Genomic DNA, 15511 nt, shown 5'->3' with positions numbered 1-15511 from the left:
TTCAGGTAGGAAAAGAAACTGGGCTCACTTGTTTATCCTGCATCTTGTTTGTTCCAAAGCAATTAACTGAATGAAGAAATCACTTGCCTGCCCACGATCACAGCAGACTTAGGGCTTGCCAACTGCCGTCTTCTGGAACTCATTCAGCCAACACTGTCACACGCTTTAAGCACATCCTCAAATCTTGGCCAGATACAACTGAATGTTAGTTTTGTTTTGCTTTGTTACTCCCCAACCGAAAAAACCACAGTTAAACTATTAATGAATTTCCTGTAATAATAGCTTCCTTAAAATGTATTTCCTGATATAGTAACTCAGTATAGCTTCTTCTTGTGAGGGAAAAGAGAAAAAAAATCAAAATATTAGTGTCCCCCAGGAGTGTTCAAAACAACACTTCAATTTTGATGGCAATGCTCTTCCTCTTCATGACTTTCACATTAGATAATTTCCATTTCTGATCAATAAGCAAAATGATTGTCATTGTTTCACAATAAACTGGTAAATAACATGTTACACATATAGCTCATGAAAATGCATTCACCATATATAGGACAAATTCATCCATCTCTACAGAGAGAACTTACAGCTCTTGTGCATGAAAAGCAGGACACAAAGATGGATGTTATTTCAGAATTAAGGATTAATTTCTGTTGAAAAACTCTCATACCAAAATTTACAGTAATTCAACACTGCTGTAAGCTTAGCCAATACTGAGCTATATAATTAAGTACAAACTATTAACCTATTAAAATGCACCAAAGAATAGCAACTAGCTTTCAGTAACCAATGCAAATGCTCCTGAAATACAAAATTAGGTGCTACTGTAAGTACTGATGACACTGACCATGCCCTTGGAATCTTACCCTCTTTTTTTTTAAAGCCTGATGAAATGCATCCCCTAGAAAGCAGCTGCAGAACACAATCAACAATCAACATGAGCTCATTCAATATATTTATCATTCTAATATACTGCAACACATTTATCATTCTAATATACTGCAGATCAAATTGACAGCAGAGCCAACTGTAAAGACTGAGTAACATTTTTCACTTTGAGCCTTTACATTCTGTTGTGCTAGAACTTAACTGCGGGGGCCAAATACCAAAGGTCTTCGCAGACATTCAGTGAACAATATCAAATTCTGCAAACATTTTATTTACTAAAATTGTGGAAGAAAAATTATAGCAGACCAGTATGTGTCAACCTTCTCCTTAACTCATGATTTTAAAGGTCTTTTGCACTGTTCTATGATTTTAATTCAATCTCCTTGGGTTTACATCCAACTAAGCAACTAACATGACTGAAGAGTTTTTTCTCCATGTAGACTTTGCCTCAAAATTGCCACTGTTTTCTTACTGAAATCAAAATCGGGTTTTTCCTGTATTCTTCAGGTGTAGGATATAAGCCTTCTTCTCTGAATACACTCTTCCAACTCTGCTCTGCAAACACTATTATCAATACATTGAGCATTTCCTCTCATACTCATTACTGCACACATTCAAATTACTACACAGTCCCCTTTTACTTCTACCATAGAGCCACTGAAAGAAAAAAAAAAAAAAACAACAGAAAAATAAAAAAGAAAAGAGGGGCTGGTAAATGATTATGTATGCTTACATTTTCAGGCACAGAAACCAGCAAACAATCCCCAACCTTCTTTAAAAATTACCTTAACTCTCATTTACACTATATTTTACAGTCACAAACAAAAATTCAATTCCTTCTTTTTTAGAAACTCTGTTATTTGAGCACTAATTGTTTTTTAATTTATTTGTTTTTATTTTGTAAGGTAAGAGAGCAGTTGTATCTTCTCAGTTTTCAGTGAAGGGTGAAACACAGCAGACATAAACCTGGATTTCCGGAACTCCCTAGCTAGCACTTTAGTTCCTGATCCCTCTTCCATCTCAATATCCATCCAAGCCTGACCAATGAGTTCATTGTCACATAATCCCTACACCATTCCCAGATTTCACTGTATTATGACATTCTGCATCTTCTGCTTAAATGTTGGTTTCGTAGTTTTATGCTTCTCATTGGTCAATAATCCTCATAAGAAGCAAAGATGTATGAACTTAACTTGAACTGATCCTCTATTCCTTTCAAAAAAAAAAAAAAAAACCTAAGTGAAAAAAAGATTAATAATAAAACAGACTGTAATACTTCAAAGATGAAAAATCACTGTGTGTGTTATCAGCATGACCTGATGTAATCACTGCCAAATCTGATTTTATTTAATATATCCCCTTACTAAAGCTGAAGGAGGGAAAACTGCATCCCTGGGAGACATGGCTTTCTTAAATTGTCTTATAAAATATCGTAAAGAATGTATGTTTTGACAAAGAAGAATAACTTTATTCCGCCCTGAGAGTCACTAATGAGATGGCAGTTCACAGAAAATAAGATGTCTCAAGTTACGTAACTCCAGGTTTCTCCCACGTTCAGTGAGATAAAATTTATAACAAATGGAACACTACTCCTTTTATCAAACATGATTTATTACTGTATGGCAATATTGTAATATAGATGCATATCTAGTAAGATTGATCCCTCACAGCCTAAAAAAGCAAAATACTCATACAATCCACAAAACTCTACTCAAACTTATAGCCAGGAATTAAACATGTAAAAGCAAGAACACTGAATTAATAATGAAATAGAGGATGCAGCCTTGTTCATTAAAATCTTCAAGGACAAATTGGGAAATAAAAAAAAATGGAAAGAAAATCTTACTGGCTATCATAATTACAGGTTAGAAACACTTATGTATTAGTTTGTTTATAAATGTATGGGTGTGTCTGTGCACATACACACATCTATACATACACCAAATACTTGCATCCACATTTGTATATATATGGATAAGAACACCTGAAGTCTGAAAGCATTAGGATCCCAAACATCCTTCCGCCCGTCTCATACTCACATTTCACTCCATTTTCACATTTCTTCAGTGCACACAATTGTCACACTACTTGCCTGAACAGTAGAATTGCAGTGAAAAATTTAGGTCACACACTTTCCTTTAGCCTCCACTTTTTTGAAGACTTTTCCAACCACAGACAAGGCTTGGGTTTCTGGAGGCAACATATTACGCACCCTGTGATTACAAAACTGTAACAATTACCTTGTTATTCTAAAATTGCTTTGCCAGTAAACAAACAAAATACGATGTGCAAAGTTTGTTCACTATAATTACTAACAGACACCTCCTGATCCTTATTTGCAAGGAGCATACAACGAGCAGCAGTACAAAACAGGACTTTAATATTTCTTCATATTTTAGAAAATTAGCTTTTCATATTTGAAGAAAGCAGGTATCTTTTTAAAGAGTAATGCCTTCATCTGACAAATCTGTCAGGACTGCATTGCAAGAGAGGTTGCTCTAATGAAATACAAACCAAACTACATCTTCACTTCTATACAGACTAATGGGTACATTTCTGCTACCAAATACTAAATTTAAATGTATTTCAATTGTTGAGAATACAAAGTCATTGAAATTTTGCAGAGCTTTCATTTCAGTAAGTGAGGCAAGCTATCACACTTTCAAAGAAAAACTGCTAACACAGCTACTAAAGTAGTAGCTGCAATAGATAGCTATCCACAGCTATCATTGCACTTCAAGCCATAGCAAAATGGTAAATTTTAATGCAAAAACATTGGAAAGGGCATTGATTCAGAAGTACCAGAATAGCTAGTCATTGGCTCAGTGACAGTGCAAGATGCTGAATGCAATGCAGGCAGCAGAAGAGTGAAAAAGCAAGTAAGAAACAGTTCTGAGAGCCTTCAATGATAGTACTAAGGGACACTTACTGCTGTCACAGTTCCTGGATAGCGGTGCAGACAGTACCTACTTACCATAGCTGTTTCCAAAATGTCATGATCTAGTCATTAGACAAGTAATTTTGAAAAGATCGAAAGATCAAAGCTCCCATCTCAATAAAAGACTAAGGAAATGGCAATTGAAGCAAGAAGTTTAGGTAGACAAACCCACAGTTCATAAAAACCCAGCATCATTCATCCTTAAAACAGTGAACATAGCCAAAATAAACACACATACAACCTGAAATATCTTTGTCAGTTTTGAGGTTTGGCTGGCAACATGTGACAAACCAAGATAATGAAAACACGTTCTTTGCTTCAGTCCATAACAGCTCTTTTTTTTTCCTCCAAGACATAATTTTCCCTATTATTAAATATTTGTTTTCATTTTTAATTCCCCCATTTCATTTTTTCTGCTATCAAAGCACCAACTTTAAAAATGCAATGACTAACCAAGGAGACCTTGTAGCTGCAATGCATCAAACTAGTTTTGTTGACCATTCACAGGTCACTGCACTATTAGCTTCACATGCCTGTTTTGGAGACAAATGACAACCACAGGCCATTTCTTTTCCAAGCTGTACAGGTATATCACCTAGGCAATCAGGAAAATAGCTCTGTCTTGCTGTCAAGAGTCTCAATTCTCAAATTTGAAACTATATTCAAACAGTCTCTAATACAGCCAGCAATAAAATTCACTGGCCAAAGGATTAAGATGCCTAAAGAATTTAAATCAATTTAGCATACAGTATTACATGATAATGAAGAGATAATGAGTTATACAGCAAAGGTGATGTTCAACACTACAGTGAAATCCTACCCTGTTTGATTTTTACCCTAAAAAAAAGTTGATGTCATTTATTATATGTCTTTTACTATATATGCTTTTGTTTTTAAACGATGAAAATATGAAACACCATCATTACTAAATAAAAGGACTTGATTTTCCATTGTAAGGGAAAGAAGGTAAGGTTGGAAAACCAGAACTTACTTCTTTAGAATAGGATGGATTCTTTCAGTTGGAAGGGTCCTACAACAATCATCAAGTCCAACTGCTTGACCACTTCACAGCTGAATCCACAGTTAAAACATGGTTTTAAGGGCATTGCCCAAATTTCTCTTAAACACTGACAGTCTTGCGACATTGACCACTTCTCTAGGAAGCCCGTTCCAGTGCGTGACCACCCTCTCAGTAAAGAAATGGTTCCTAGCATCCAGCCTAAACTTCTGACACAGCTTTGAACCATTCCCACATCCTATTACTGGGTACCAGGAGATCAGCACCTCCCTCTCCACCTTCCCTTCTCAGAAAGCTGTAGAAAGTCCTAACTCCATCTCAACCGAGTTATTTACAATTTTTTACAATAATTTTGCAGACCAAGGGAAGAATGTCCAAGGTGAAATTCAGATGTGCTTGTGCATCAATTACATCCTAAAATTCAAATGAAAATCTGATGGTAGGTATCAGATCTAGAACTACAAATGCAAGAAAATTTATTTCCCAAATGAGATCAGAAACGAGGAAGACAAATAAGGTTCTTCTCCAAACCATATCTGGATTAAACTTAGACTACTTAGAAAAATTCCTGTCACAAAAAAGACCTGTGTAATACTTTTGATGATACTAATACAAATATGAAAATTATCTCTTTCAGCTTTTAACAATTATCCTGTGAAAATGATAATACTCCTGAAACCAATTATTAAACATAATTGTCATTCATATTAGTAGGATTACCAATTACAACCAATAAAGACTACTGATCACTTGAAAAGTTCAGAGAATTTTTAAATACAAGTAAAAACAAGGACTATTGAGGACATCTCCTTTGATATTGTTACTGCACAGGCTTTATATAAAATAATAATTACTACATATTTTATTATCCTCAATCTTATAGTTCAGAGCATAAAAAAGCCTAATATATTTTGTGAATGTTCACAATCTGAGAAATTACTTAGGCCAAGAGGAATGTGACTAGAAGGCACTGTTATTCCCCCACCCCTTAAGAGTGCCCAGCAGCAGCAGGGTGCTGCTGGGGATGGTTAAACTCTTGCTCAGGGCTGAGCAGGCACCAACACAGTTCCCTTGCAAAACTGTCAGGGAATCAGCCTGTGCTCTGCATTATAGCTACAACATGTACCCAGCACTTCACAGCACTGTTCCGTAGCCCCCTCTTTCAACTCTACTACATTTCATCTTCTCCAATGCAATTGTCTCTGCCATTAACTGAGTTTCACCATTTGATTTCTGTTGCTCTGAAATCCCAGGTACTATCAGATCCCTAATATTGGAATAGCCTTGTGCTTTTATCAAAGCAAGCACTTTTATGGGGTGAAAGTCATTGCAAAAGAAGAATTATTTCTCTTAGGATAATAATTAAACAGTTTAAAAGAAGTTTACTGCTATATATCTACTATATCTTTAGTACTCTAAAAATTATCCAAACCAAATGCACAATCTTCAAGGGATATTTACCCTTTTATAAAAAATAGGCAGAGTGGAAAAATGTAATTCTCTATGCTATACACTAATGAAAATGTAAACACTTTAAACTATACTTATTTAAAACTACGCTTATTTCAGAAACAAGCTTAGATCACATTGCGTGTCATACTTCATGCATATTAATAAACTCTACCACACTATTCTGCATTGGGCTAAGAGATTGTACTCTGTTTACAGCCTTTTGCTGGAATATATCAAAGAACCAATATCTAAGTTTCACCTAGAAACACTAAGAAACTACAAAAGGCTGTCTGTAACAAGACAGAACTGAATTATCACAGTACTGTAATACCTAAACCTACTGGTAAAAAGACCAAAACCACAGCAACACCTCAGAATTTTCAACTTAAAAGCAGCAGGGGGAATAAGAATACACTACTATAATACATAATTATATGATTTGATTTTTAAGCTTCAAGCTACCACTTCAGTCAGGAAATCTGTAAAGCAAATCACGAATCACAAGACATTGTATTTCATGTGATTAGACGGCATTCTATTTCTAACACTTCCGATTAACAGATGGAAGTGGAGTTTTTCTTAGTTTTTCTTTCAAAACTGCTTTAGTCATCATACAGTACCAACAAAGATGCTAATTAAACAAATTAGTAGAACAAAACAAAAAACATGTGATTCATGTTCATTCTCTACAGCTATTTCTATAGCATCTGATAAAATTACCATTTAGTTATACCAACATATACATGTTATATGCATACCGCTACAGGGGAAAACATGTACCAGGTCATCAGTACAACTCTGATCATGTTGATAAATATCACCAAGCTAAATTTATACTACTATGTCCTTGCACATTACCCCAGCTGAATATTTCGTTCACCAGAAGAAATTATTTCTGACGTGTGAAATATCCTCATGTTTCAGCCCTCGCGTCAGGGAGAAAGCTCTTTGGAAGTTAGAGCACACGTAAGACTGAACATAGCTCCCCTATTTCCTCACTGCATAAAATCATTGAATAGCCTTGCTTAGAATTTCTTTAAAATAAAATTTTTATTCCTATGCAATTACTGATTTATACTGGAAAAGTGCTTGTGAAAGAAAAGGAGTATGTAAAGGAACTGTATAACTACAAGAAATACACTAAGTAGACTGACAGCTGATAGCTTGATAACTTGATATTCTGAATATTACTACACCCATATTTTATTTGCCTAACTAATTTACTCACAATATCAAAAAAAAAAAAAAAAACCTGCAGAAATCCCCACAACTTTTTACACTGAATCGGAACGCTTATGTCAACCACGCTAACAGAAGTGAGGTCTAAAGAAAAGTTTAGTAAAGAGAATTAAAAGTTAACAAACTACCTCCATTGGGTGCTAAATATAGAGAGCATAAACCCTCTCCTTCCAGTCATGGCTGAAGGAAACTTTCCTTCCCTAAGATGAGCCACGAATCTGAATCACAGGACGAGCAGGAACTATCTCCGGAAAAACAAACAGCGCTGAAACAGCACTTAATCATGAGAAGAACTTGTTTCTTCCATCTTAAAACTACTGGAAATAACTTTTATAAGAGATTATTAAAACATTATTTATAGAGGGAGCCTTTCCTCTTCTCTTATTCTTGTACCCCAGCTGCAAGGCACCTTCATAAGAAGAGAAATATCACGTTCTGCCAATGATCACTAAGGGAGAGAAGGATAGGCAAATTTTGCACCAACTTCTCCTATAGTATATTAAAGTCCCTGCAGTGAAGGATATTAATCCAGGATATGGAATTTGTCTGAGTTCTGAACTTTTTTGGTTATGGCTTAACACAAATTCACCAAATAAAGAAGAAATGCTGATTTCTTCACAGGGTATTGATTGATATATGTACTTTGGACTAAATACCAAACACTTAAGAATAAATGGACCTTGAAGATACCAGTTTTCTTGCATCACTTATTTCGTATTCTGACTGCATCACATGATGTGCATGATAACGTGATTCCTCATCTGACAGTAGCACTGAAACCTATACAATATTCATCCCAAGTTGTGAGCTATTCCTCCCACCACCATCTTAATCAGTTTGAGAATAAATTCTCATCCTCAAAGTAAAGCATTTAAGAATTTTATCACTGTAAACAAACATGACAAATACTACATTCTATATTAACTACATAAAAAAGAGAACATTGTCTGCCAGATTTCTCAATTTGAAATATTTCTCACACTGTTACTATATTTAGCTGTGTCTAATTAGCTGATTTCCACTTCCAGTTACACCAAAGCAAATTCAACCTAAGTCCATTAACCAAATTATTTTAGAGCCACTGAAGGACAATCTGGCTGTATGCACATGCACATACCTAATAGCATCTATTTCTGAAATGATAGGGCAGATCATCTCTGGGTCATTTATGTCAGAGCCATGACAAAATCCTTTTCCCAGATGAATAAGTGACAGTGAGAAGGCTGTTTTTAATGGGAAGAGGAAGCGAAGAGCTGGCTTGTTTCCATGGAAACACTAGCAGCATCAGGCAGAACAGCTGTAGAGGAAGAGGCAGAAGTTAGGAAGGAAGAAATCTTGCTGATTTTACCTCACTGATGTCAGTACCATCAGAAACCATCTACACTTAAGGTAGATCAAGCTAGTTGATTATACATCATGTATTAAGCTAGAATTTCCAATAAGGACCTTTATAAGCCAGCATGCCAGAAGTAAATTAATAAAAATTACTTACAATGCGATTTAGGCAGCCCATGTATGCATGAAGCTACAGAGTGTATGAATATCTGTAATAGTTATGCACTATGACTTTTGTCATTAGAAACACATCTTGGTGTGTCTTTAAAAAAGACACCTCCCATGGCATAAATGCTTCAAGCAGAATGACTGCTTCTCACTAATTCAATGTAATTGACTATTTCTCACATATAATTAAATCCAGTGCTTTGATTACCAACAAAAGGAATACCCTCTTTGAAGCATCAACCTTAACTATTTTCTTTGTGCCGTTTTCACACAGATGTCTGCCTAACTAATAATTGAATGGTAAAATCTGAAGTATGCCTGCTTTCCTTGTTGAATAAAAGACAGAGTAAAGATTTACATTTATGTGTTAAAGGGCTTCCTATCAGTTAAGAAAGCTAACCTTTGCTATTCACTATTAATCTACAAACATATATTCTGACATCAATGTACCTCCACCACTCCATTCACAGTATTTCAGACTGATGCAGCAGTGTTATTTCCACCAAAAATAAAACCTGTCTTGCATCAGAACAGGCAAAGCCCTAAAAATATAACTCACTTCAGTCATTCACCGTAGTACATGACAGGCTTCCTAAATCAAGGCTTTCTTGACAGGTATCAAAACAGATATCTAGGTACCTGGAGAAAACATAAGCAAGCCACCAAATAAAGACCTAAGTTATCTTTGTTAAGAATGCTCTCCAACATAATTTCTGCATCTTTAGCCTCTCGAGGGAATCTATAAAATCATATTTTTCCCCTCTCCCATCCCACTCATTTCAGCTGATTCTTTACCTCACTGAATGCCCAAAGCTAGATGCAACGGGTCACTGAAAGGAATCTCTGACAATTTAACATCATATAAAGCAGTAGAGGGGAGTGATATTTTTTTCCCTCCAAAAATATTACCCACTGCTCAAATACAGCTCCCCATATCACTATGAAGCAGCATCAGTATTTTTAAGAATACTTGCAGGATGTATCTTGATGCCTCGACTGCAAGGTTTTTGTGCAGTTTGCATTTTGTGCAAGGTTTATTTGCATTGCAGTGAATATTTACTTACAGCAAACTTGACAAATACCTGCTAATTAGGATTTATATTTCCTTGTAAACCAAGTAATGATGATCTTTCCTAGAGATAAAAACCATAGCAAAGGGGCTGTGTAAGTTGCCTTCAGCTGCTACAAACAGCAGTGCCAGCTCAAGTGTCCTGGGCCATGCTGACTCCTGCACTGCTTAACTACCCCACGTGGCAGGTGGTGCCCCTTACTCACGAACAAATTTACAGTCTTCCCAAAACATTAAGGATATATAGCTATGGACTTGATGAATTTCAGGGTCATTTTTGCATTCCTGCACTCAGTACAGGAGTAATCCATAATCCTTAGGAAAAATCAATGACAAATACTAATTACTTCTTTAAACAGCATCATTTTTCAACTATTGTTCAAAAGTAAAAAGGCTTTAGAGGTAATTACTTTGAAATATGATATCTGGGATGAGCACTGGCATTCCAGGTCCTGCTGGACATCTGCAGACACTTTTTGAACTCAGCACTTAATATTGCCTCTTGTGCTTTCTTACAAACTACTTAGATCTATTTTTGCACTTTACTAAAGCAAACAAATACCTGGCACTTAGGAGCCACTGGACACCAAAATCACTTACAGACATTAACCAACAAAACAGCGCACAGGTTTTAGTCAGATAAGAATTAGGTGTCTGTTTCAGAGAGGTTTAAACCAATGCACAAAGATTCAGTCGCCCAGCGCTCCTCCTCCTATGACAGCACCTTATGCCAGTAGATTTCCATATCTACATTAACAGCATTGTGTCAAACAGCCTTTTGTGAATGATCATTCTATTATGCGTGGAGTGAAAGGAGTACGGCTGCACTCTTTAATTTCATTTCACGGTCTATGAAATCCAAAATGGTAATATGAAGACAGAAATGACATTCAGACCTAACTCCTGAACTTGGGAAACAAAGGGAAGTGTTGCAGATTTCAAAGCAATCAAATATACATGGACTATATTTCATATTTAGAAGCCCCATGTTTAGTAGATGTCGCTATCTGACTATCAAATTGCATGTACGAAAAGTTGCATTTTTTAGAATCTCAGCTAAAGTAAACCTTCTTGTCAACAAACTAGTTCCACTATTTATATAACATCACTGAATGGTCTTGCTAGAATAATCTTGTATGTGCACTATCCCCAAAGAGGTTACCATGGCAACTTATATTTGAATTTCTATAAATTTCTATTTTTAGAGATCACAGTTTCAAATAAAGAAAATCACAGATATTAAGTACCATTTCATTAACAGAAAATATCCCATTTTTATCAGCATCATAATTCCCAAAAAAGACACTAGTGAACCTAAATCAGTAATGCTATAAGAAAATAATTACCACAGTTCTTAGGAAAGTTTATCACTAAGCAGCCCCACCATAATCTCGGTGTATGAGTCAGTAACTAACACTGTGAGGCAAAGACTGATGTTCGCAGAGTTTTGTCTTCATTTCACTCAAATGTTTTTAGAGTTAGTCATCGTCATAAAACAAGAGTGCATTTGCCAGAATACTGAGAAAATAAGGGTTCTTGTTTCAGGTGTGGAAAAACATAATGTCTCGGTTCCAAACTAAGGCTACCATCACCTTAAATTACTGTGTTCAAGAGTGCTTACTCAGTGCATGCGACTCCTTAAATACAAATTCACTTTAATGCTTTAAAACTCACCAGAAATTCTTGAAGTTGCCTCCCTACCTGAAAGATCAAGTATAGCTCTTCAGAAAATGAAAATACAGATTTAGACACTGCCTTATTCTGGCTGCCTGGGTTTGAAATCAGAATAAAGTCTTTAAAACCAGTTAAGTTATTAAAAGGTAAATACTCTATCTTCTAAGAGATTAATATTGCCATGCTGCAATTTCCTACTACAGTGTTAATTACAGTATTCATTTTGCAAACTTGAAATATCTTCACCCAAGCCACTAATGGTTCAGGATGACCCAGTACAGATGGAAAATTTGCAATGCAAGTGCCTACAGCTTCTGTCAAAGACTGGACTGAAAATCCAACTTCAACTCCAAGGCACAACAGCATGCCTACCTTCCTACTTCTCCTGGTATCTTCCATTTAACATTTACTCAGTACTCCTCAGTTCCCCAGCAAAGTTGAGCATGAAGATTCTCTGTCATAAAAGCTGCAGTTTTGACACTGTCAGCAACTTTCCACAAGACAGTCAGGGAAAGAAAACCTGCAGGGCAATCACCACACACACTACAGTCTGTCAGGTAACTGACAGCCAAATTTCCTTTAGGATCCCAACAGCTGAGATGCGAGATGCGGGTATGTCACTGAGGAGCAAAGATAGACACTTCTGGTAGCTTTTCTTCAGAACCCATTCTTTATTAAAAACATACTTTAAGAATCAACTGGAGCCAGGTGTTGAGGGAAAACATACTGGTAGGCAACCTTCAAAAACATAAACAATGTTGGCACTCAGTAAGTGACAGTAATAAGTGTGATTTACTTCATTTTGTATGTTTTACTTTCTGTTTAACTTACTTCAATAAGCTCATAGGGTGAGCGGGCAGAAACTGCATCATGCCATGGGGTACAATCCCAGAAGTCACTAAACTATACACTTAAGTGCACATCTGTGAGACTGCCAGCAGAATCAGTGGAACTGATTAGGAGATTACACCCACCATAACCTCACTTTCTGCAGAATGAAGTTCAGCTCTGAATACTTTGTGGAAATCCTGATAAAGATGCCACAAAATACTTATTGCCATTTTATAATCAAGCATTTCCTGTTACAAGTCCTTTGTCTTGTATTGCAGGGAGGAATTGCTGGTGGTTGCTGTTCTGGTTAAATTAGAGACACCACTGCATATTTCTCTCAAAGGAATTACAACCATTTGTTTGCTCCAAAGCCCTGAGTTAGAAAGCAAACCCTCATCACCACTGACAACTGCAATGAAAAAACAGAACTAAAATCCAACTCATCAAAGTATAAAGTAGTGAGCATAAAAACCTAAAATCCCTATGTAAGTAAAAGGAAGTCGGTCTGATAACTTACTGTCTTGTCCCCAGTCCCTCAGTCAATGAGCCAGCCAGGGTCACCCTGAGAAATCAACGGAGGATGAGCCAGGGTGACCCCCTGTCACATTTACTTTGTTGAACAGGGATCACCTACCAGTGCAGACAGAGCAAAGCCCAGAACGGACTGAGGTCGCTCTTCTGTGTCACTGTCACCACCTGACCCCAAACCTGAGACCTCAGACCAGCTGCCCTGGCCCCAAATACACATTCATGCAGGTGCTCAGGGAGTATGAGGGTGCCTTGGGGCTGTTCCTGCTCACACCCACACACAAAGAGGTCCACCAGTGAGTCACCCCCTCCACACACAGTCCAGGGGGTGATTATGGCTCCCTTGCAGGCTTTTCGGGGCACAACTCCCACCTCACCCCCGTACACTCCCACGGGAAGGATGGCAGCGGGACCCCCGTGCTGCCTGGCATTGCCTGCAGATGTGCAGGGGACAAGCACCCGCCACCCCCCGTGGACCGATGTCGCCCCTTGCAGTGGCCCACCAAAGCATCACTTCTTCAGGCACACCCCAAGCGGGACTTGCTTCCCCGTGATGCCGGCTCCCGCTCGGGGGCCCCAGCAGCCCCTCGGCGTCCCAAGCGCCCGCTGGGAGCGCCGGCCGGCGGCGCTTACCCTGGCGGCACGGGAGGAGTAAGGGTCCTCGAAGAGCGCCCAGACACGGGGCTGCAGCCGCCGCCAGCGCCCGCCCTTGCCCTCGGCGGCCGCCCCCACGTCCTCGATGCCCAGTCTCTTGGCGGCCAAGTCGTCGTCGTCGCCGTCGGGGGGCGGCTCGCCCGTCAGCAGGTCGGGTGCCTCGAAGATGTCGAGGGCCTCCTCGGCGTCGCGGTGCTGGCGGTAGGTCATCCAGCAGCAGGGCTCCACGTCGGTCTCGTCGATGCCCCAAAAGGCCAGCTCCTCCTCGAAGAGCGGCCCGCAGACGTCGGCGGGGCAGTGCAGCTTGCCGGTGCGGTAGTAGTTGAGTACATAGGCGAAGACCCCCGGGTGCCGGTCGAAGAAAAACTCGCTGGCGCCGCCGCTGCCCCGGGGGCTGCAGCCGCTGCCGGGCTCGGGGCAGCCGCCCGCAGGAGGCGGCGGCGGGTTGGGGGGCGGCGGCGGCTCCTCGCCGCCCGGGGACTCGCTCTGGGACTCGCAGGCGAGCAGAGCCAGGCGGGTCCCCGGCAGGGTCTTCAGGGTGCTGCGGTAGGTCTCGTGCCGCGTGCCCCCCACGTTGAGGATCACCCTCTCGTTGTCCTCGAGCTTCCCCATCGCTCCGGGTGGGACATGACTGGGGAGAGCGCGGGAGGCGGCGGCGGGGATCGGGAGGGGGGCGCGCCGGTCGCTGGGCGGGGGGCAGCCGGTCGCCGGGAGGTCCGTGGGGAACGAGCTTCTGCCTTAAACGCAAACAGAAGACATCGAGGAGAATCCCCACAAGCACCACCGTAGGAGGACCGTTCCCCGCGGTCACGGCCTGTCCCGGACCCCTCCCAAGATCTCCCGCGGACCCGCACTCCGGGGAGAGCCCTCCCGGCCCGCCCCGCCACGCACCGCCGGCCAGCTCCGCACGCTCCTCCGCAAAGGGCTGTGCCGCCTGCCCGCTCCGGGCACAGCTCCGGGCTGTCTCCCGCTTCCCCTGGAAGCAGGCTACCGAAATGGCACTGCTGCCGCTTCGACCCCGTATGGATCCTCCACCGTCCCCACCCCCTTCTCCTTCGCGGAGCTGTGTGAACCGAGCTGATGGAACATAAAGTGTACGGTTAATTATTTAATGGGCATCTATCTTTTATTGTCCTAACAGCTTAACGAGGGGGAAAAAAAAGAAGGCTTCGATATTTTTTCTCTTCCTCCCCACCCCCACTGTGGCAGGGAGGAAAGGGTTGCTTTTTGGGAAGAAATACAGAGCACCCCACCAGCGCAGGCAGCAGTCATACTCTAGGAAAAGCTATCTGTGTGGAGCTCGGCTCTCTACTTTCTCAGACAAATCAGGAAGGCGAGCGCGCATCTCGCGGAAGGGCAGGTGGGATCAGCGCCGCCGCGGGTGCCTCCCGCTCCCCGCCAGCCCCGCGCTCCCTCCCGCCGCCCCGCCGCTACCTTTGCCGGAGAAGCGACAGCGGCTTCTGCTCCCGGGCGGGCTCCGGCCCCAGCCGCGCTCCGTGCCGCCCTGCCTGGCGAGACTACTTGTTGTCGCTTCGGGTGTTTCTCCGCCTTCAGGTGGCTGTTTCACCTCCCTCCATGCTCAACTCCGACAGGCGTAACAGCGGCTCCCGCCGCCCGCGCGGAGATCCCGCTCTCCTCATTTTACAGGAGGGATGCGGCCGTTCCACGTCGGGGCTGGGAGCGGGGACCACCGGCGGAGCGCAGAGCCATGAGCGGGGAC

The 15511-nt window shown here is 40.8% G+C and overlaps 1 protein-coding gene across 5 annotated transcripts in view; it reads right to left on the bottom strand.

The window, feature by feature from the left end:
* Positions 1-14403, bottom strand: part of KCNC2 (potassium voltage-gated channel subfamily C member 2) — a 98191-nt gene extending 83788 nt beyond the window's left edge. For all 5 annotated transcript variants that reach the window (XM_041411277.1, XM_041411278.1, XM_041411280.1 and 2 more), the window contains exon 1: positions 13771-14403. In XM_041411277.1, coding sequence (XP_041267211.1) covers positions 13771-14403 — 633 coding nt within the window. The remainder of the gene's footprint in view (positions 1-13770) is intronic.
* Positions 14404-15511: the final 1108 nt, after the last annotated feature.

This window comes from Onychostruthus taczanowskii, unplaced genomic scaffold (assembly GCF_017590055.1).
Source record: "Onychostruthus taczanowskii isolate IOZ18803 unplaced genomic scaffold, ASM1759005v1 scaffold35, whole genome shotgun sequence".
Taxonomy (NCBI): Eukaryota; Metazoa; Chordata; class Aves; order Passeriformes; family Passeridae; genus Onychostruthus; species Onychostruthus taczanowskii.
The sequence above is the reverse complement of the archived record's forward strand: the minus strand, read 5'-3'. Positions and strand labels throughout refer to the sequence as shown.